This window comes from Strigops habroptila, chromosome Z, assembly GCF_004027225.2.
Source record: "Strigops habroptila isolate Jane chromosome Z, bStrHab1.2.pri, whole genome shotgun sequence".
NCBI lineage: Eukaryota > Metazoa > Chordata > Aves > Psittaciformes > Psittacidae > Strigops > Strigops habroptila.
The window spans coordinates 1,432,163-1,454,599 of NC_044302.2; the positions used below are offsets into that span (position 1 = coordinate 1,432,163).

A 22,437-nucleotide genomic window follows, 5' to 3' on the forward strand; every position below is an offset into this window, starting at 1 on the left:
CTCACAGGACTTAATCAGATCTTGCTTTTTCCTAACATAAAAATCTTTTTAACCCTTTAAATTATTAAACAAATTACAATTTCTATTCTGCCCAGCCTAACTGCCCGCTTTAAGGCACCTTTTCTCTTGCTAGATTCACAGCTGCAATCCCTTTCCTGTTATCCGTCCTTTCTGTATGAGCCTATGCTTCACCCAAGCCCTTCACCTTATCCACCTTACCTCAAGAGGAGACATGGTAAACAGACCAACACTTGCCCCTTCTCCTGCCCACCCCTTTCAATCTTCCTCGTGATCCAACGTGGCTGAAATACTAGAAACCAATGAACAAACTGGGACAGGTTTGCACCAGTGCTTAGGACACCATGTGATGCACTGCAAAACATCTACTAACAGTATAGTTTATTACAGCTGTCCTAATGTGATGGTATCTCTAAACACTCTTAAATATTTCACTTACAAGTACGAAATGAAGAATGTGTGTAAATATTTGGTGCTTCTGAGCCACCACCCACAAGCCCCATGAGGCAGAAGTATGTTGGATGCTGCAGGTACAACAAGGTCTTGTCCTACCTCAGGGCAGCCGGGACTTCCATAACACATTATTGATAAGCAATAAGCGTCATCCCCACAGCAGGGAACACAAACAGAAAGTCATTCAGCTTGCCACGGAACTGCATGGAGGGTCTGATGCTGCTGGTCCAATCCTGTGGCGCAGAGGGGGCAAGCGCCCAACCCTGTGCATGCAAGGGAGGCAGCACTCACCAGCCTCAGCTGCTGGACACTTCCGAATGGTGAAGATTTGCCCTAGGTCTTCCTCTTCTTCAGGAAGACCCTTCTGGAGGCGCTGCAGCTTCCGTAGGCTTTCACTCCGCTGGTGTTTCATGGAGCGCACGTGCTGGATAAGGTTCAGCTTTGCCTTGGTGGAGTAGTTACAGAGGACGCAGTGGTAATAGCAGCTTTCACCCTCAACCCCGCTCTCGTGATGCTGAAGGTGCTGTGAAGAACGAAGAAGAGAGACTTGAGTTTCCTTTACCACCTCTAGCCTCCCTGGGTTAGTCCAGTGTAAACTGCTAAACGCCACCTGGGAACTAGGTAAGAAACCATAATTTGATGAAGACACAGTAAGATCAAGACTGTTTATTCTCAAGGTACCACACATACTCCCGCTTAGAAGCAAGAAAACATAACATACTGAAATAAGCACAGAAGCAAAACTCGAGATGGGCAAGATAATCTTCAGTGAAAGAAAATAGCAGATTCAACGTAACTCTTCACAACTTATGTGTGGTTAATTCTTTCACATTTAAAGCTTATCCTGGGAGGGGACCCAACTTCATGTCAAACAGATAAAATTAAACGTGATAAATTCTCATTGAAAACTAGGAAGAATAAAACCAAAGCAATCCTGGAACACAATGAACCCATTAGACTGACAGGTCCTGGAAACAGCGTATGGGAGCAGAACAAGGAGTGTGTGCCATCCTATCCATCACCTAGCACTCTGTTCCCTGACATTTAGGTTTTGATCCCTTGTATCTGGAAGAAAGCAGGAGCCTGGCCTGAAAGATGGCTGCGACAGTGATCCAAACTGAGAAGCCTATGGTAAGCATGCAGCGGGGTATCACCACAAAAGGTTAGCACTTGGAAAACCCCCACCCCCCTCTGAAGATGTGCTACCGCAGCAAATGTGGCCAATTCAGGAGTATTATACCTGGATTATCTATTCCAAAATCTATCAACTGTCTGGCACAGAGGTCCCTGCTAGGGAAACAAATAGCTGTTTTATGTCCTGGATCCCAAGGATGTGGCAATTACTTCTCAAAAGCAGAGGGAAGCATTCAGTGCTTACAGCTATGCTGGCTGCTGCGGCATGGTGGCCGGGCAGCAGCAGGGCTGAGTTCACAGTAACTGTGCCAATTCCCACAGTAATGCTTATCACAAGTGGAGGACAAATGGATACCAAAGTCAAATGACACAAAAACTCCTGAATGAAGACCATTTGGTGCTTCCACCACAAACCTACATTTCAGCTATGCAACAATCCCTGCCAGCTCCCACTATCCAACCCCAAGACCTCTTTTTGTCTTCTAGGTCATCTCGTGAAACTCCTTCCTCACCATGCACCTCGGCCAAGGCACACAAGTAAGGTGATTTGGACATGATCTTAAGGTTTGTCAATCAAAAATATTGCCTATGTGCAGCTAGGATCTTCTGGTAAAAATTCTGACGTGTATTATCTCAGTTACAGCTAAGATAAGATTAAAGACACATATTACCCAGCGCTATGTGCTTAGCTAACACAGAGGAAGGAGAGCCCTCTGAGCCTAGGAATGATTAAAAATAGGATAGGAGCTGATGCTGAGGCTTCTGATTGGAAGAGCTAGGGAAGAGAATAAATGTATTCTAGATCTGGCTAATTAGACTGGCCTCTTTTGGGATCACGATGTATTTAATTAAATTCACTGTAATATTTGAAGAATCCACTAGGGCACTAATCCCACTGGTGCCCTCAAAAGATTTTTTGCTGTTTTCCCTCGTAAGAACTTCTTCTTCCTCTCATTTCTATTGTTTGCATGCATTACCCTCTTCCTGAGTCAGAAAAAGAGAAACGGCTTAAGACATAAAAGGCTAAGGTTAGTGAGCTGGTCTCTAGAGCTACGCAACTGGCCCGCACGGCCCAGCCTAACCAGCTTTGCTCTGCCCCACTTAGGTCCAACCTCTGCAATAAAACCTCCCTTCCACCCCATCGTGCTGTAGGCTGGGGGATCTCGCTCCAGGAGACACATGGCAAGCCCTGTCCTCCAGCAGTCAGGAAGCCCCCATCCTGCAGACACCACGTTCAAGCTTAGGCAGTGCCAACGGGCTCAGGAGCAGCTTCTGCAAGAAGGCAGAGGAAACCCCTGGTGGGCAATTAGAGAAAAATCTGGTTCCAGGTTCAAGGAAATACTAAGGACGTGATCTCTGTGGGAACAGAGGCACAGGCTGTACTGCTCCCATTTAAAAGGGGATTTTAGGAAAACATTTGCTTTAAACAGTTTAATAAATGTGTCTTATTTTCTGGTCTTCTTTTGCTCACACTCAACGCATGTTCAAATATCCCTTGTGATAGCTTCACCTGCCTGTCATGCCCAACGGTGCCAAAACCACCAAGTCCACCCTGGATATGGCACATCATCGCACACTTACCTCTGATTCATGTCAGCCTTCCAATGGAGGAGAGGAGCAGGCCAGAATAAGATAACATGATGGATGAGAAAGTACTAGCTATGAGTTGGTGGAAACGGTAAGACACTGGACAAGTACATGTAGTTATAGTCCATCACACCGTTAAGCTTTCCCCTTGTGAGAATTTATCCGTATCACAGAAAACGAATTCAAAATATTAAACCAGAACCTTGTTAGAAGACAAATCAACTTGAAAATCAAAAGAATATATTGTTCTTAGGAAAAGCAACCAACTTCTGTCAGAGAACATTGATTTCTGCAAGTCTGGGGGGTGTTCACCCCCCCCCCCAACAATAGGAAACTTCCAACATCTGGTTTTTCACGCATGGCATGCAAAATATTGATCAGGTTTAGTCAAAGCTCCACTTTAAATCAGAAACAGACAGAGGAACGCTCTGATGGAAACCATACGGCTCACAAGTACAGCTTCCCAGGGGATACGGGCTGTTCCTGTATGTACGCTAACTGCAGAACAACACTGTGCCGCTCCCAACACCTATCCCTACACACAAATCAAACGAAATCTGGCTCATCTTCCGTTTGGGAAGGGCTCAGGTCTCTGGGCAAAGCTGCACAGTGATGAGGGCAGGAGGATCCCGCTCAGAGACCTCATTTCCTCCACCTGCTATGACCCCTGCACTGCCTGTCCCCGACTTCCACAGCCCTTCCCGGGGGAACACCAGCTCCTCATCGGTTATGAACACCCCAGGTCTGGCAACTTCATCTCAACACGAAGAGCCACTCACTGCAGCTCTGTTCTGTGCGCCCCAGGGTGGCCTCAGCCCTGCCCCATATGATCTGCCTCCCACAGAGCATTTTGGGCCAGTTTAGGGAGTACTGCAGAATGACCTCCCCCTTCCTCTGGATTTGGCTTGAAGAAGTCGGCACGTTTGGAAGGTCTGAACACAAACACAATTTAAATAAGCAAGATTAAAATTACAACTTGTGCCTATACGCCCGCAGAGCTCCAGGGGCCAGCACGCAGCAAGCAACCCCTCTGGGGACCACACTGCACGCAGCCCTGGTTCCCAGACTTGGAGGAGGTAGGTGAGGGCACCTGGTGGTGTTCACACCAGTGCAGCATCAGCCACAGCAGAAGGGTGCGGAGGGCGTGGGCACACACCAGTGAGCACAGAAGAGGAACGAGCACAAGCGAGCAAATGTGTGCTGGGACACGCTGACCCGCATCAGGCTGGGGAACTGACTTTCCAGCCCTCACTCTCTTAACATCTGGCTTGGAATTGTTTTCTTCTAATAGCATAATAAATGTTCGCAGCATATGACTACGGAAATCTGACTTTTAAACAAAGGAATGACGCTATTTTCAGTTCTTCTTTCTCTTCACCTCCATCCTTCACGTATCCCGAACTTTGTTTATTTTACCATTGCTCTCTTCCCCATCTAACACTGCCTCACCCACAGTATTTTTCAGTAATCATGGAATTTAATGCGACAGCTGTATTAATCTGTCTGACTGTAGGCAGTCCTCACCCCCGTGCCATGGTCTCAGGCTACGTTCTTCAGAGATGAGACTGTTGTAACCAGGACACTGCTGGTTACACAGTGATCCACATTGCTGCTATTACCCAAGTAATGAACTTTCCTGCTGAATACCTTTGCAGGTGGTACTGTAGTTAATATTCACCGTTTAATCTGATTTCTAGAAACTTTTGTTATGTCTTTTAAAGATGTCAAAGCTGTATCTGCTCCAAACCTCTTCTGTATTAAGTTTACTACAGCCACTCTGTGCAGAGCCTGCTTCCCACGGTAACACGAACAGATAATCCTCCCTATAGCAGTCTGTCGCCAGAAGGCACAATGTTATTTTCCAAACCCTGTTTGCTCTGCATAGTGGGTCAGATACTGTTCTGGCAGATATCTGAACTGTAACCCCAGCTCACCAGGGAGACGCAGTAACTGCTTTGAACTATCTCATGCTTTTGATGTTTATTATTCATTAGAAAAAGGCTCAATTTCTATGCAATCTTTACTTCATCTTGCATAAAGCTTCCCCTTTGGAGGGCCCTAAAAACCCCTCAGGACAAACCCACACTGGCAACAGAGGGCATCTCACAAGCCATTGGTCTGCAAGCTGGAAGGACCAACCATCTCTGGAAGCGGTGAAGTACCACCTCCACCCTCAGGAAGTCTCAATGCTCCACAAAGCAGTAGAGCATGTGAGAAAGCTCTCTACAGGCTTGAGGATAGCCTCCTTCTTCTGCAGACCTCAAAATGACAACAAGCAGTAGAAAGACACCTGGTGACTGCCCCCCAGGAGAAGCAGCCTCGGCTCTCCTGCTCCCCGCTTGGGTGCACAAGGATTTCCCACATGTGTCAGGGTGTCTGCAGGTAGGAAAGGCAAGTGAAGTAACAGGCCTAGGGGCCAAAACCCAAAGCAAGAAAATGATCTCATGGTCTCTGCACAGCAAGCAGAGAACCAGCACTAATGAGAAGAAAACATCCTCATCACCAGCAGCTAACAGGACCACCAGCTGCACGGTGATCCAGACCCCAAACCAACAGAACCCAGGATCTGGGCCAAAGTGCTAACAGAGACAGCCAAGGGGAGTCCATCCCCTCGTATTTACACCAACATCCCTCCTGCTTACCAGCCCCGATCCTTGGGAAGGCCAGGGGGAGGCATGGCTAACTGAGAAACAGCCTGGAGAAATGTTTTCCAAACCACTTTGGACCACTTTCTCCAGCTGGCTCTCACATTACAGGACAATCCTGCACAAAAGTAGAGGCCACTCAACTACCAGGAGCTTCTTTAAGAAAGAGTTTCTGGTCTTAAACATCTTTGGAGGAGGTTTTTTTCCCCATGTACCACTCTTGCCACCACTGCACCCTGCATGACCTCTGCTCTGTTAGAATGGGTAAAATGAGCAGTGATTTAAAAGAACCAAGAGATGCAGCTGAAGAAGAAGGAGCAAAAAAACTGCTGGAGCGTTACAAAAGCCATGGAAGGGAGCACCACTGCAGGCCTGCACTGCTCTTACTTCTCCCTGTGAACACCCATGTCTGACCAGCATCAGCAATGAGATGCAAAGCCCGCAGGCCCCTGTGACATTGTGGTGGCACACAGAGCCAGGGAGCAGTGCAGAGGCTACACAAGATGTTGAGCCCCTCGGGGTTTCAGTGGAAGCTGCCAGCACACCCTCCGTGCTCAGGAGCAGCTGCTGGAGCCCGGCCAGCCCTGTGAGTGCATCCCCAGCACAGAAGGATGCCCAGGGATTGACTCTTCCTCAGGGTGAAGTCAGACACGGCTAATTACTAACAGGCTTGGTAGGAAACATTCCACATGCCAGTGAGAGCCATGCCTGTGACACTGCACCCCGGGGAGCCAGGCGAGATGCGACCCGTCTGCCAGAGCTGGAGGGGAGGCTACAGGTCGCCGTGGAAAGGGACCAGACCCTGCAGCAGACCTCAGAAACCTCGTAAGCGCCTCTCGGCCCCCATGTGCCTCTGATCTGCTGCACGAGATAAATCACACAGCCCTGGAAGAGAAGAATCTGAATTTTTAATGAAAGTCATGTGGATGCAGCTGTCTGAGCCTGGCCTGTTCCAAGTACTCCATAAAAGTCAGCGCTGGCCCATCCGTCTTGCTCTCCTTTCACACCTGCAGCCTGGGCTGGAATTTCCTGGCGCTGACAGAGTGGGCGGCTGCAGCAGGAACACACGCGGGCTGTGCCTGGGAAGGGCTGGTGCGCTCACAGCCCCTGGCACAGATGTTCTGAAAGGAGGAAAAATCGATTCCCCATACAGCAGGTTCAAAAGATGAACTTACGGTCTCTCGTATTCCACCAATGTCCTGCAATTGTTTACTGCTTCTGTGGAAGTAGCCATACAAAACCCTGCTCTGCTTTCAGCCTTGCAGACTCCTTGTGCCACAGACAACTGTGGAGTTCAGACTCACATGCCCACAAGTTTCTGCAGTTTAGCTTGTAACTGGACCAGCCTAATGGTGAGCATCACTCCTCCACCTCCAGCTAAAGCTTCCCCCGTATCACCCAAACCCTTAAAAACACTCCCATGAGATGAGGACAGGGAGACTTTGCACAACAAATCTGGATTTCAATTTGCTATTTGGTTTCTGATCTTTATTTTTCTTTCCAAAGGGCTGGAAATGTAGTACTCCCTCCTGCCAAAGAGGCTCAGGTACTTGATGGAAGTCCATAAGTCACATGGAAGGCCTTGAAGAACAGCACCAACCACCCCAATTTACAGCCAGTCCCTACAGCCCCCTTCTGATTCTGTATTTTCCATGCCCTCCAGTTCTGCCTGGTGTTAAGTGAATGCTGCTGGCTCCCTGATGGGGCTGATGTAGACACTGCAAGGCCCAGGCAGGCAGAGACCTACTGAGCACCACACCACGAGCCCCCAGCCACAACACTGCGAAGTGGGCGGGAAGCAAGGCCAAGGACCTTCCACAAAGAGGAGCCCATGAGCAACACAGAGGGTGGCTGAGCAGAGACTCACGTACCTGGGGGGAGGTCAGTAACAACGTATGAGACACCAAGAGCTGGTGGCCCTTGCAGCAGGGGAAAGGAGCTTTCCCCAGGGGGTCCCACCCAGGTGGGGGCTATGGTCCGCAGATGCTCTCCTCGCTGGCCACAAGGCTGGTGCTTGCCATGCTGAAACGCCTTTGGATTCCCCCATCAATGACCCCAGAAGCCACCCAGCAAACTGGGTTTGCTCCACCAGCCCTTGAAGTCTCATTAAAAGCCAAATATTGCTCAGCCTAAAGATGGAGAGCTCAGCATGGATTTTACTGAACGTTAAATCAACCAGCAAGCGTAGCCAGCAAACTCTGTGGCACTTTAACTTTAAATAATGCAATAATTATTGAATTTCCTTTTTATAACCGAAGTGCTGGAATGTAAACAATGGGGCTGTAATTGCAGGAAGGGGGGATCAATAGAGGCAATCGTTTTCAGCCATGTTAATTGTAAATACAATTGCTCCAAGATGTCAGCCTCGTTCTTCTCGCTCCCAGAATCATCCTAACGGATGACAGAGTCCAACTTTCCCATTACAGCTGTTCATTCCTTTAAGAGGTTCTCAATCAGGTCTGATCAATCTGTCAAGATAATGCATGGAGTAAGTAAGACTCTTCCAAACACAAGCTCCCAATCAATAGCCCGGACCTGCTTAATGAGGAGGGGCTAAAGCCCAAAGGGAGGCAAAAGTCCCAGCTTCTGCTCAGCTCGGGCAGCTAACTTCTTCAGGGGGCCTTGTGAGCCCATCGGCTTTTAATGAGGATATTGTTTATGCAGGCTGTGATAAGCAGCATCCTCACATATTCACAGTCCCACAGGGTCAGTGCGCAAAACCCAACAGAGTTTAACAGAAAACAAGAGCTAAGAAAGGTTGACTTGTATGTACATCCCCTACCACCACTTTTTAAATTGTGCAGAAGACTTGAAAGTACTAATTAATCATTTGTTAGAAGTGATTGCCAAAGATGCAAATCTGTGTGGGACCATTGAAAGTACAAGAGCATCTCTAAGGTTCCTCCCCTGCACTTGAGGAAGAAAAAGTCCAGAGTAGAGCCTGCGCTTCCCCAGCTGTGCCCTTCAACCCCAGGAGAGGCACCAACAGACCAGAAGAAGCTTGATGGAAAGCCAACTGGAAACCTCCCAGCGGGAGGGAAGAGATGCGAAGGGAGTTAAGGGAACGGTCAGAAATGCCATTCTCCATCTGTATGATTTAATTCTGATGGCACATGGGTATCGCTTTGTACAGCTGGACATTATGTGTGCACCGGCTTGAGCAGAGATGGCTGAGCAGCCATGAAAGGGAGAGAAGAGAAAGGTCTCACTGAGCCTTCCTACAGCCATGAAACTTTTCTCCCGCTACTGCACCACCAGAGCTGCACTCACAACAGAACTACTCTTGGGCAACTGCAACTTCAGAGAATTTTCCAGATCTCTGAAATCTTCACAGCTCCCCCCAGGGAGGCACAGGCGTAAGCACTGCTATATGTGGAGATGAGTGCAGGAGTGTGTGTATTGATCCTGCTAATTATAGTGATAAAAACAAAGCACAATTGCAAGTACATTTCCTACCAGCTGTTCTGCAAAGTCCTGCCTTCAACCCTGCGTCCTCCTGCTCCAGCCATGGCTCTGGCCACAGGCCCTACGATAGCCCCGCAGGTCTGCAAGGGCACCCACTGTTCCTCACGGTGCTCCTCTAACCAACATGAACCCAACCTGGACATGAAGGATACTCTCCTGTTACAAATGAGGGATATCAACCATGAGCTGAGCTGCACACAGCACTTTCTGCAGTGCTTTGGTGATGGGTTCCTCTTGCACATTAACCAAAACCTGAACTGACAACATGTTGCTGCTCAGGACAGTGTACGGTTTTGTCGCCTCATGTTTTCCATGAATGCTGTCATCCCTGGAGAAATACAGCAGGAAACCTGAACTTTGTTTTGAAAAGCAGAGCCTGCAAAGTACTGTATGGACAGCAACAGGAGGAAGTTAAACAGCAAGAAATCTTTTGCCATGACTCAGCAACGTCACTGAGGTCGGGTCTTTCAGTCCACTCCTTTCTCAGTGCTGGGGACAGCCAAGAGGAGATTCAGGCGTTCAGGGAGCCTTATCTTTCCCAGTATTAGGAAAAGAAATGGGAAAAGAATAGCTGAATGTGAAGACAAGACAGTAACCAAAAGCAGGCTCAGCGATCCCACTACCCATTTGTTTTTCTTTTTTAACATGTTCTGTACATACACTCAAAAATAATAAGTTCAGTGTGAGTTGTTAAGCTGTGAACACTCAGGTGAACTAGAGCAGCCTGTGAATACGGGAAAATCACTGGATAAAATATAATAAAAAGGGCTGGGAGAACCTGAAAAGACACAGGGATAAAAATCTGTTGTCCATATTGTAATTGTACAGCTGCTGAGTGATTGAAAAAGGCTTTTCATAGCACAGAACAAGACTAGGACTATCCGCACAGGTGATGGATTATTTCCTCCAGCAGTGATAGGAATGATTCATATGTTATGCTGCGAGGGCTCTCTGAGGAGGCTTTGCATGTTCCAAGGCACAGCATGTAACACACACTTGGTCTTGTGGTGTTAATGCCAGCTCAGACTTAAAGCAACCACCCCAAACCCTCTCTGTGTGTGGAGCCTTCTTGAAGAATTTAAATTAAAATGGCATTCTTTTTCCCCAAATTAAGTCTTTTGGAAAAGACTTAAGACCACCATGCTCTGAAGGAAAAGGTTGAGGGCTGTTCTGTACCTGCTGTGCTCCGCACCACGTCCCGGAGCAGAGGCACTCGGGGGTGCTGGGGAGGGCACAAGGAAGCCCCTGCACAGAGGGAAGCAGCCCCGATACAAAGTGGCTCCTGTCGTGCTGGAGGCAGCCCGCTCTCAGCACGCAGGACAGGCAGGAGGCCCTGTCCAGTGAGCCCTCACCAGCCCTTTCACTCTGTGGCTTGGCTCTAGGTCCCCAGTGCCCACAGCCAGGACCTGAGCAGCCATCCAGAAGGACCCGTGGAAGCGAGGGCCTTTCTAAGGTGCTGCAGGGCTGGGTGGGACAGGAGGGCACCATGAGCAGTGTTCCTGCACTCAGTGCAGCAAGGGACCTTTGTAATAACGCTCCATAAAACCATGTGGGAAATCGAACTGGCCACAGAAACCCACACTGAGTTCACGTTATTTGATAAAATACTACAGGCACAGATTAACTTCCCTCACCCGGTATTTATTGTTTCATCTATCTCTAGAGAAGTTACAAGTGCTGTGATAGACTGAAGATTTCCTTGTTTTCATATAGCTCCTTTATAACTTCCTATAGCAATGTACCACATTGAATCCCAACAGATAACCATACAATAACAACAATACACAAGATGATTTTTTAATCCTCTCCATAAATCGAAGAATATCAATATCGAAGAGATGGATGACACAACCTCCCTTGGCAGAAGCCAACAAGGATGCATTTAGGAACAACAGACCAAACTCATCCTTCGTCCACAGTCCTAACAGAGAAATATTTGTGAGAAATGATTTCCACTTTCTCCAGTCAACCAGAGGATTCTGTGCAACCTCAGCCAATGGAAGCCCAAACTGTTCTCCTGCCTCACCACAGCACCCCTGCAACACAGAAATGCATGGCCCAAACATGAAGCCATCAGCCCTTCCAAAACCCCACCTGCTGTGGCATACGGTGGTACCACCTCAGCAGGCAGGCCCTCAGGATCAGCACCAGCCTCTGCTCTGCTCCCTTCTCCAGCATTCCACACAGCATCAGCCTTCTCCTCATCCACCACCCCTGATTTGAGCTGGGCTTTCAGGGTCAGCCCAGGCACAGACGAATCCTGGACAAAGAAAAGGCTCTGTCCACGCTCTGGGACATGTTAAGAGCAGCTATGACAAAAGGAAAGCTGGGCAGCAGTGGTGGTGGTGGAGCTGTGACAGTCTGAAGATAGGGGTGATGCAAGTGCAGGGAGGAGAGAAAACCAAAGGAAGGTGTGCTGAGTTAGTACGACGGAGAACAGAAGCAGAAAGAGGAAATACATAATACTCCTTGAGTCTTGAAGGCAAAATGAAAACCAGTGGAGCAAGACTAAGCCAGTGGAGCCCTTCCAGCAGAGCAGCCCTTCTTCAGAGGTGTCAACTGCAGGGCTGGTCACCAAGCTGGGCAGCCAAGATTACAACCTTTGATGCACTTATTGTGCATCAGTAAACCCAACCCACGAGGACAGGAGCCCCATCTGATTGCAGACATGTGCTGTGAAGGTAAGTTCATTAAGTGTCTGTGAAACACACAAACAGAACACAGAGCACCACAGAAATGCCCATGAGAAAATAAATAATTCTTCATTCAGTGAAAGCTTTGGATTGTATTAGACAAAGCCTGGGGCAATGTAATGAAAGAGGGAGATAAAAAGAAACGGAATAATTACTCACTCACAGAATGAGGCAAGAATCCTACTTGAAAAATATGTATGGAAATACTTATAATTAAAAACTGTAATAATGCCTGCACACAAAGGCATGAATTAAGGCAACCTGAAGTCTGATATTTCCTATGTTTAAGATGGTTGTGAGGGCTTCCACTGAACTGAAAGGAAACTAATGTATCTTAAGAACTGTGTATATAAATTCAGGCAATTGCTCCTTGCCCCTCACCACTGAGCAACTACTCTGTGAGGAAAGCCACCAAGTTCTTGGTGAGGAGAAGCATTCCAGCCACACCCTCCTCCAAATTTAACTGGAAGATCTCTTCAGACCTTGAACATGTAATGGCTCCTAGCACATGTTTGCAGGCCTGGTTTCCACCCGAAAGGACTTGTCAATGACCCACAACAACTCATAGCAGTGGAACTCTTTGGCTCGTGTCCTCCAAGCAGCTTGCAGCCTATGGATGGATTTGGTATGCTGCTCTAACTTCATCCACAACAGGCTGTTGGCTTGCAAGACTGCCAGGAATAGGGACAATGCCTCCCCATAATTCCACCAGGCACTTGTACAGTAAGTGCAACCCCCCCAACCCTGAGACACCCTGAGAACCTGGGGCTGGCAACACCTCCCATCCTTGCTGCAGACTTTTCCAAGCCCCTCTGCAGAGGAAAGGTCAGTATTTTGCACTAGCAGCAGATCTGCTTTTTATTCCATCATCACGAGCTCACACCAGACAAGACATGATGCTGATCAGAAGGGCAGAAAATAAACCCGTATTTCAAAGCCACAAAAAGAAGAGCAGGCACAGCTGTACAGAGCTGGGAGCAGCTGGGGGATGCTGACAGGTCTGGTGGCACTGTTGGTACAACTGCCTCACCACCATGCAAATGGGACAATGAACCTGAAACAACAGGAACAGACAGAGTCTGCTGCCCCTTCCCTGGCTGTTAGTCTTCATTCCCAAGCAATTTAAGCAAGGAAACACATCAAGGTGTGTGAGAAGAGCAGGAACTGGGGACAGGGGCTGAGGACCAGAAAATCCCACCTTCCTCGCGCTGGCTGCAGGCCATGCGCACAGGCTGGGACTCTGTCCAAAGGACAAAACAGCTTTGTGCAGTTCTGAAAATAAACTGGATTTGCAGATTGCAATGGTCCCTCCTGTTTTTAAATGCAAAGACATCTTCCTCCCATCATTTTCTATCCAGCCCATGGCTCACGCAGCACTGAGCACGACTCAAGTCGTCAGGAGGGGTTTCAGTCCCTGGACCTGTTTGGATTCCTGCTGAATGTAAGGCTCTAGCTTCCTGAGTTCATACAGTGCTTTATTTTGGTGCAGCTGCAGCACTGATGGTAATGTTTGTGTAAAATTTCCTATCTGTATCTAAAACCTAATTTGATTGCAGTATCCTTCTGTAGAGGGATCCACAAGAGACCAGAATTGTTGTGAACATTAGCTGCAGCTATTCTCTCCAAGATAGACTGCAAAAATGGAAAATACAGAGCTTGTACCAGTACACTGAAGCAAACAGAATACAACCTGAGATGATAAATGTCTCTGCTCTTTGGTGCTGCCTTTGTTCAAGCATATCTGCATCCACTTGTATTTGCTGTATACATACAGAAACTCCTGGGAAAAGCCTGGCACAATATTTATTGGTTTTAGCAATTCTGGACCTGCAATCCACAATGTAAAGTCTGTAGAGACATACACAGGGTAAATGATAAATACTGTGAAGGCAGCACTAATCAGCATTAAGAGTACTTACTGACTACTGCAATTCAGAAATAAAATGGAAGCAGCAGAATCTTTTTTGGGAGCAGTGTCCACTCATGGCGGAGAAGTGCAGAGAGATGACAGATTTCTAAATCCTGTTTATGAAATTCCATGTATAACTCATTTACTCCAGTAGCCCTAAAGATTCTAATTTCTGTATCCATATGGTATCTTATTTGCAAAGATACCTGCTCTAAGTATGCTACCCACAGCCCTAGATGCAGGTTTCATGTCTTGCTAATCTACTTGCCCAGAGTTAGACACTGTAATAGGTCTATCTGGGCATTGCAGTGCCTACACCAGAAAACCCAGGCAAGTCAAAAAACAAGGAGGTGTGAAAAGAATAAAAGCAAGGTCCCTATTTTGTGGGACTACAGGAAACACACACAGGCGGAGAGAAGCTGTCTGTAACACAGACTCCATGATGTGAAAACTCCATCTACACAAGGACTCCAAAGTCTTCAAATCTCTCCCACTTGTGGTCAAAGCATGTTCAAGAACCAGCTCTGGGACAGCCGGTCACCTCCAAGGGACTTCTCGCAGAGCACAGGCACAAGCAGGACCTGCATCTGCTCCATTTCCACTAATGCAGCTGCAGGTCAAGAGCCACAACTATTCAAGAGAATTGTCCTCGAAGAGTTCTGCTCCAGGTATCGACCCTGTGTTCATCAGCAAGTACTACCAGTAGGTGCACTCTGAAACCACCGCATACATACAAACACAGTCCTAACGTGACATACCTGTACGTAACACCCCAGAGCTAAAGAACACTTGCATGAATGCTGTACTTGTGACAACTTACATCAGCAGCTCTCAAATGGAGATACCCTCAGGGGTTTTGCTGGAGAGGATGCAAGTCGCAGCTGAAGGGAGGAAGGCTTTAGTCATCCCAGGAGAGCTCCCAGCTATTCTTTGCTCCTCTGCTTACCCCGCCTGAGGATCCTCCTTCCTCTGGCACACACGTGAAGACTACAACAACTCTTTGAGCCAGTTTCAAAAAAGAAAGGATGGCTGATCCGGAGAGTTGCGACCTGCTGAGGTAAGAGTGTCTCTGCAGCACAGGCCGGGGGACAGGAGGACAGCTGGACAGGGACAGGGCTACACCGAGACCAAGACAGGAACCCAGACAAGGGGACAGGACCTCCCTGCCTGCAGTGTGACCTGGGGGGCACCCAGAGGCTTTGCCACAGTGCGAGCCATCACTCAACCCCATGCCACGTGAGTATTTGACATGATCCTATCTTGGCTCCCTCACCCACACAAACTCTCACTGCCTCTTCCTCCCACCACTTTCACTGTTCTGCTACTTTCAGCTAAATCCACCTGCCAAGCAGTTTTTGGCATGACCACGCACAGCTCCTCTACTACCGGCACTCTCTTCTTTGCTCCTGACTGAGGAGCTGATCTGCACCCGGCAGATCCTGCGTCTCTGCATGGTACCAGCACGCCTCTGGTTTCTGTACGCGACCTGGAGACACCAACAACGGAGAGCGGAGAAGCCCCTTTCCCTTTGCAGATGTGGGCAGCTCTTGTCACAGGGAAGCAGAAGGACCCCAAGCGAGGGATGCTGGAGCACACAGCACCTGCTGGGGTCTCTGGGGTGCCAGACCCGCAGCACACGGGGAGCCCCAGCACACAGGGGTGCCCCAGGCAGCCCTTGCGCACGTGCCTGGAGCTCTGCGCCATGCCAGGCGTGCTCGCTGCCGAGACAGCGCTGTGCTCCTTCCCCACCAAAAACCCCGAGGCCTCCTGCGTGTATGCTAACCACAACCCTTTGAGAGGCTTGTGTATTTACAAACTGAGGCATGTTGAAATCAAAGGGGATACCATATGACATAATTCACATTAAAATGTCAACAGGCTGACAATTTATAGAGTCAATCCACGGAAGGTGGGGAGAAGTAAAACACGGTAATTGTTTAATTCCCGCTTAAACCAACAGCAGCTTTACCTTCAAAGCGGTACAATGTGCAGGGCTGCTGTCAGCCAAGTGATGCCAGCCCATGGCACTGGGCCAGCAGTGAGGTAACAGCTTTAACCGTTTACAGGCCCTTCTCACCGGCCGCAAGCAGGCGCAGGGCGGGGATGGTGCTTGGAGAAACACAGCTCCAGCCCACCCCACAGCAAATATTTGCTGTCAGCACAAGGACAACCTGTTTTTCAGGAAGGCAGAGTCCCGCTCGCTAGGGCACTGAAGGCACAGCCCCGAGCCTGCGCTGTGTGTCCCATCACCATGGCATACCTTCTTCTTGGGAGCAGACACCACCGGGCTGAGTGCTCCTAGGGACCGGCAGATGAACCTGCCTGCACAGCGCATGCACTGAGCAGCCCTGACCCGCTGGGACCTGCAAACACCACGGCAGCGAACGACGGAGGGATGAGGTGCCCCAGCTGTAAATTACTTCATGGCACACATGAACTTTTTACCCCAGGTAGATTGCACCACTTTTGCACATATCAAATACATTGCACCGTTTTCTGAGACACAACTCCGGGCCATCTCAGCTTGCTGACATCCCTTGCCCAGAGATAAGCTGCTGGCGACACGTCTTGTAGCCTGTAGTAATGCATAAGGAAAGCAGAGAGAGAAATGTGCACCACTGGGAAACATTTTACCTGGATAAACCACAGCCAATAAATTTTCTATAAACGCCAGCTAATACCGTCCCTTTGAGAGCAATGGGAAGGGACTGCCTAGGCTCCAGAGTCCTCTGCACAGACTCACTGTCTGTACATAAACAGTAACACCTCATTCTCTCTTCTACTTCATTAACTGAAACGCATTAAAACAAGTGTGCATTGGGAGCAGAAAATGAGACTGTTAAACCAAGCTGATATAATCCTCATCAGCTGTGGGAAATGAGAACACATCCATTATGCTGAATCAAGTGCGCCAACTGTGATTTACCGATAATGTTAAGACCCCAAGAAAGATGCTCTTCCCCCTCAACTCTATCTCTCCTGCTCCCTTCACACTAAGCAGCTCAATCTGCTGTCTTCAGGACTATCTGGTGTGTTACATCCAGAGCACTGGGGTCGCTTTCCCCATTCCAGCAGCCACCCTCCAAGAACACTGTGCTGGGCCTTGGTCCAGCACTGCAGCCAGTCTCCCGTCCCCAGAACATATCTGCTCAGTAAGAAGCAGGGAACCCTCTAAGTATGAAAGGGGAATAAAAGGTTAAGCCAGCAGAGCACACACCCAGAATCACAATTCAGAATCACAATCCCAGCCGGGGACATTTGCACGCTGCATGACAGTGTTTGACAACGGCAGGGTTTTCCGCGGGTGATGGACATGCTGCCCAGGCACCCGCACCATGCCTTAATGTTACCAGCCTGCAAAACAGCACGAAGGGGAGAAAACACCACAGTGCCTGTGTTTAAAACACCAGCACTGACACCACTGTGTCAGAGGTGTCCCCTAACCCCCAGGCTCACAGCCAAATGCAGAAGGACACTGTGTTGGGGGAGTCTCAGCAGAGGCGACAAGTGCAGTGATCACTGACCTTCAGCAGCAAGCAGCCAGCTCTGTACGAGCTCTCCGTCTGCTCCCTTCTCCTGGGAGGGGGACAACCAGGACATGTCCCCACCCGTATGAGCAGAGTTCACATACTGGAGAAACAGTAATTTTTTCTTACCCCAGGGAGCCAAGCAAGGGAACCCTCCCGATGGCACGGGAACCGGACAGACCACATTCACATCAGACAAGAGCAAGCAGACTCAGGCCCTCCAGCAGCCTTGGGGTTGAACTGCTGACCCCACCCGAGCAGCTCAGGTTTCCAAGTTCCCTTTTCCCTGCACCAAGCAGCGCTTCTGGCGCAGCAGGACAGGGTATCCGCTCCCGACGCCTCTGCCTCGCCTCCGTGCTTAGAGCAAGAATGTAAACAACCACTTCAAACCTCACATCTGCTCTTTCAGAGTTTCGAAAGCAAACGCGACTATTAAACAGCGTTTCTCTCCAAGTGCAATCTGGAGCACAGTCTAGACTTGGCTCTCTGGGACTTGTTCCTCGATATGAACCTCAGGGAGTGAATAGGACACATCAGGCTCTAAACCGGCAGCTTCCTGCAGCCTGTGCAGGCATTTTGAACAGGGTCCATGAAGTCTGTTTAACCAGCATGATGTGTGCAACAGAATCACAAAGAAACAGGCATTTAAAGTGACATCTGTTGGATTAATTAGCTGTGTAATTAGCCTCCCCTCTGTGGAGATAGGCTTTGTTACTGCTGCCTGAAACTTCCCCAGGTGATTTTCTTTGTAACCATGTTCTCCAAGCATGAGAAGGGGAGGAGTGAGTGGGATAAGATTGTAATGCCTGCTCATGAAGAGAGGCAGGAATCAAGTCTAGAGGCCATTATGCAGCTGAGGGGAAATAAATGGCAGCAAGTCAGAGGACCCCCAACCACCATGTAAATGTGATGAAACCCTAACAGGTCACGTGCATCAGTCCTTGTAAATTCAGTAACCATGGACGGGTGAGGGATGCACAAGTGATAAAGGACAGGATATAATCCAGAGTTTTACATTCCTCCCGATTAGATCAGAGCATCCTGGCCACCTTCCCCACCTCCCTGGCTTGTGAGTCCCCAAGCTGACAAGGGGGGAGTCAAAGCAGGCTCAAATACCGTGCGATGAGGCAGCGATGCTGTTCTACCAGAGCCACTGCAGCCTGTTTTGCTGGGCAGAAAAATTGTGAGCTAATGCTTAGAACAAAGAGGAAACCAGGATCCTGGGATTAACTGCACTCCGCTGATCAACGGCCAAATAGAGGTACGTCCTCAGAAACCCACCTCCCTGCTTTAAATGCAGAACAAGAGAAAGGAGGGAGGAATCAAGGCATTCATTTCTGCTGTTGGGGAAAAAAAGCAATGTAACAATGGAGCTGTATGGCAACTCCAGCATAAATCCAACCAGTACCTAAGCAAGCATTTGTAGTGCAAGTTGAATCCAGCAGCTTTTCCACATTGTGCCACAACATCCAGACTGCTTATTTTTCACAGCTCATGGCAATGGGAAGGGTTCAAAATCAGGTAGTGGGAAGGCAGTTCTTGAGAATGATGATCAGCAGTGCGAAAAATCAACTGACTCCAAGCCCAGCTTATTATCTTTACTCTGCACACACACCAAGTCCTTGCCAGAGCCATGTGAGCTGGAGCCTGCTCCTCCTAACACATCACCAGCATGCTGGCTGCTTGCGTCCTGGTAGTGCTCCCGAGAGGTAGTGAGGGGCAAATTGGTATCACAAAGCTTTGGAGTATATATCCACCTACCATCCTGAATGCTGCCACTGTGGCACTGAAGCCCTGCGGGCCCAGAGTTTCCTGTGCCACGTGCCCCAGCAGCGGCTCTGCAGTGTGGGGAGCAGTCTTTGGCAGGGAGGCAAGATAACCCGGAGACAAGTATCTTCAAAGTGCTGCAACAGGGTTTACCGAAGCTTGTCCAACCATACCCAAAGGCACAACTTCCAGAGAACCTGTTGCACAAGTGTAACTTATTGCCTAATTTGAATTGCAGAACTTGACTGCACGCATTAGAGTGCAAGGCCAGGATTTTTAGGACTGGCAAGTAGCACCAAAAGAACATTATGCTATTAGGTTATGTATTATGCATACATTATTTATTGTAATTTAATGAATTCCCTAAGAGATAGCAAACATAGAACCTCCCATGCTGCTTCCGCAGTAATTTTGGGGACTTTAACTGTTACAAAACTCTATTCAGAAATAGCTCAGTTATCTCAGGAGAGAGGATGACAAAGTGCCCTGCAGCGTGGTTGCACTAGCACAGAACATCAGCAGTTCACACCACATCACATGGAATAGGTTGGGGAAAGCACCTTATGGCTCCTTCCCAGCTTGCAAATCAAGCCACTACTAGAGATGGATGTTAATGAATGGCCATCCATTATTTAATAAGCTCGTCATAAAGAGCCTGCAGCTGCACTGCAGTTACCTGCCAGGACTGTTACCCACAGTGCTGAAAGCCTGACCAGGAAAAGGAATGAAGAGCATTTCCTAGCCCTTCGAGGCATACTACCCAAAGAGAAACGTGATGGCCCAGATGGGAGCACAGGATCATCAGTGGGGGAGCCACTTCAAGCACAGGTCTTCAGCAGACACTGGCAAGCAGGGGCTCACAAGCCCCCCACTGCAACTCTACTTGTCAGCTTCAGCCTCATACAGAGCCATCCCTGCGTCTCCTCTCCCCACTCGCTCCATCACTCCTACTCCCAGGCCTCTTCCAGCCCTACCCACTTGTCCTTAGCTACATGCATTAGGTGCCTGCAGGAGCATCGGGATAAGACCCCACAAACTGGCCCATTACCAGTCCCTGGCTAATCTCATTTCATCTGTCCTGACTGGAGCTCCCCATCACTGCTAAACCAGCAGGCAGGAGAGTAAGAGGACATACACGCACTTCTGTTCCAGCCTGTGCTCACAGTGGCTATCACTTGGAAAATAAGGCAGGTCTTTCAGATCCAGATCAGCATCTCTGGCACATGTTCACCCTCCACACTCTCCTCCGAGAGATGCGACCTCCTGCATCCATACAGGGCGACAGCAGGTACTCAACAGCTTACACTACCACAGCAGGGTCTGCTAGAGCTTCTGCCAATGGCCCTATGAAAGAGCAACGACCACAACCACCTTGTCCTTACCCTGGAAGTCTGTACAACAAGCATCACCCAAAATGGAAGAAACCCTGCTTTGAAATTTACACATTCATCCACATGATCCAAAAAATTACTGGGATAAAAAAAAATGAACCATATACACAGACAAACCTGGCCCCACACATGGGGAAAGGTCATACAAGATTCACACTGATGCCTCATCGAAGCAATGACACCTTGTGGAAGAATGGGCAGCTTTGCAACACCTTTCTTACTCCCCAGTGCTCAGCCTGTACCCACGAGCCCACACATCCTGGTGAACCAGAACAAAACCAAGACCAAAGGACCTGCAGTTGCTCACAAGACACTGCTGCAGATCAGGATAAAAGCCTGTCAAGGCGCTTTTTGGTTGTTTGGTTATTTTTCTTGGGTTTTGTTTGTTTATTTGGTTGGGTTTTATTATCTATTCTCACAAATATTTTGAACTCTAAATCCTGCTTGACAGAGAGCTTTTAGTTGCATGGTTTGGCTAACCCCTAGCTCCTGCTATGGCCATCACTTGCTCCTGTGACAGTTGCAGTCTCCCTCATTTGTTATTCAAACTGCTTTTACATGGCGGTTTCTCCACTAAGCTGTTGGTTGCACATGGCTCAGTACTTACTGGAAAACTGTTGAAAGAAGAATCTAAGTGACTGAAGCCCATAAATAAAACATAGAGCAAGCAGTGCTGTGTGTTCTTGATAGTTCCGATTTCAACTCTTTCAAAAAGCAGTACAAAGAAAGTGTAGATTTTGTGATCCTGTACTAACATACTTCATTATTAAATACCTAAAGGAAGGTAAAAACTGTTTTTAGTAAAAAACCCCCTGTTTTTAGTAAAAACTGTGCCAGGCTGCTGTGATGGAGCAATCTGTCACTCAGAGAAACAGGCAGTCCCAAGAGGGAGGTTTCTGAAAGAGTTAAACGGATAGTGAGTGTTTTTTGTATTAAAATACTTGGCAATCCCAACAGGATGCAAAAGTAGAACCAGATCGTGGGGGTTCATTCCTCCTGTAATTGACTGTACTGTGAAAAACAGCTTTGTGGAGGAGCAAAGCACTGATTGAATTTCTTTCATCCTGAAAGAAGGCAGAGCACAAGCACAGAGCCTGCGAGAGGTGCTGCTGGGACCAGGGAGCTGAGCCAGGCAGAGGGTCCAGCACCAGAACCCCTCCACTCACATCCCCGGTGTGGGCAGACCAGGGTGTAGCTTGAAAAGCTTTTCAGCTATGGGTTCAGCAAGGTTCAAAGTTCAACCCAGATCTAAGCACACTCTAGTCCTCAGAACCACTTCAGTTCATAGGCACATCTTTTATTATGAGTTCATCCAAGACTAGAGGACAGCAGATTTGAATTAAAGGTTTCAAAGTCCAGCTTTAAAAACAACTTTGTGGGGAGACTTAAGCAAAGCTGCCACTGGAATTTTAGCTTAAGACCTTGTAGGAAATCAGCTAAAAGTCCGTTATACTCTGTAATTTAAACAGGCTTCTGGCACAATTCATGTTACTCATGAGTGTAATTCAGAGCTCTGATGCTGCATCAATAGTTCAAAAGATAAACTTGTGAAAATAAACCCAACACACACAGAAGGCAGTCAGTGAGTAAATCAAAGGTTAATACAGCTCTAAATCCTCTGTAACAAGCACGACAGACTCTTTGCGGGCAATTTCATCCTAAGAACCTCAAAAGGCAGAGATTGACGGAAGTTTTTGATAAAATCAAACCTCAGACATGTTTCCTTTTGCCTACGTTCAGTCACTCGGGTATTTGAAAGCTGAATCACAGCACCTAATCACAGCACCTGCTTGCAGCTCTGGTTATACCAAGCTGGGCTCCATACACCACCACAGGGTCTGGAGGCTG

At 48.4% G+C, this 22,437-nt stretch overlaps 1 protein-coding gene across 1 annotated transcript in view; it reads right to left on the reverse strand.

The window, feature by feature from the left end:
• ZFHX3 (zinc finger homeobox 3) overlaps positions 1-22,437 on the reverse strand; it is a 102,750-nt gene that overhangs the window by 66,691 nt on the left and 13,622 nt on the right. The window contains exon 3 of the mRNA XM_030512404.1: positions 763-994. Coding sequence (XP_030368264.1) covers positions 763-994 — 232 coding nt within the window. The remainder of the gene's footprint in view (positions 1-762; positions 995-22,437) is intronic.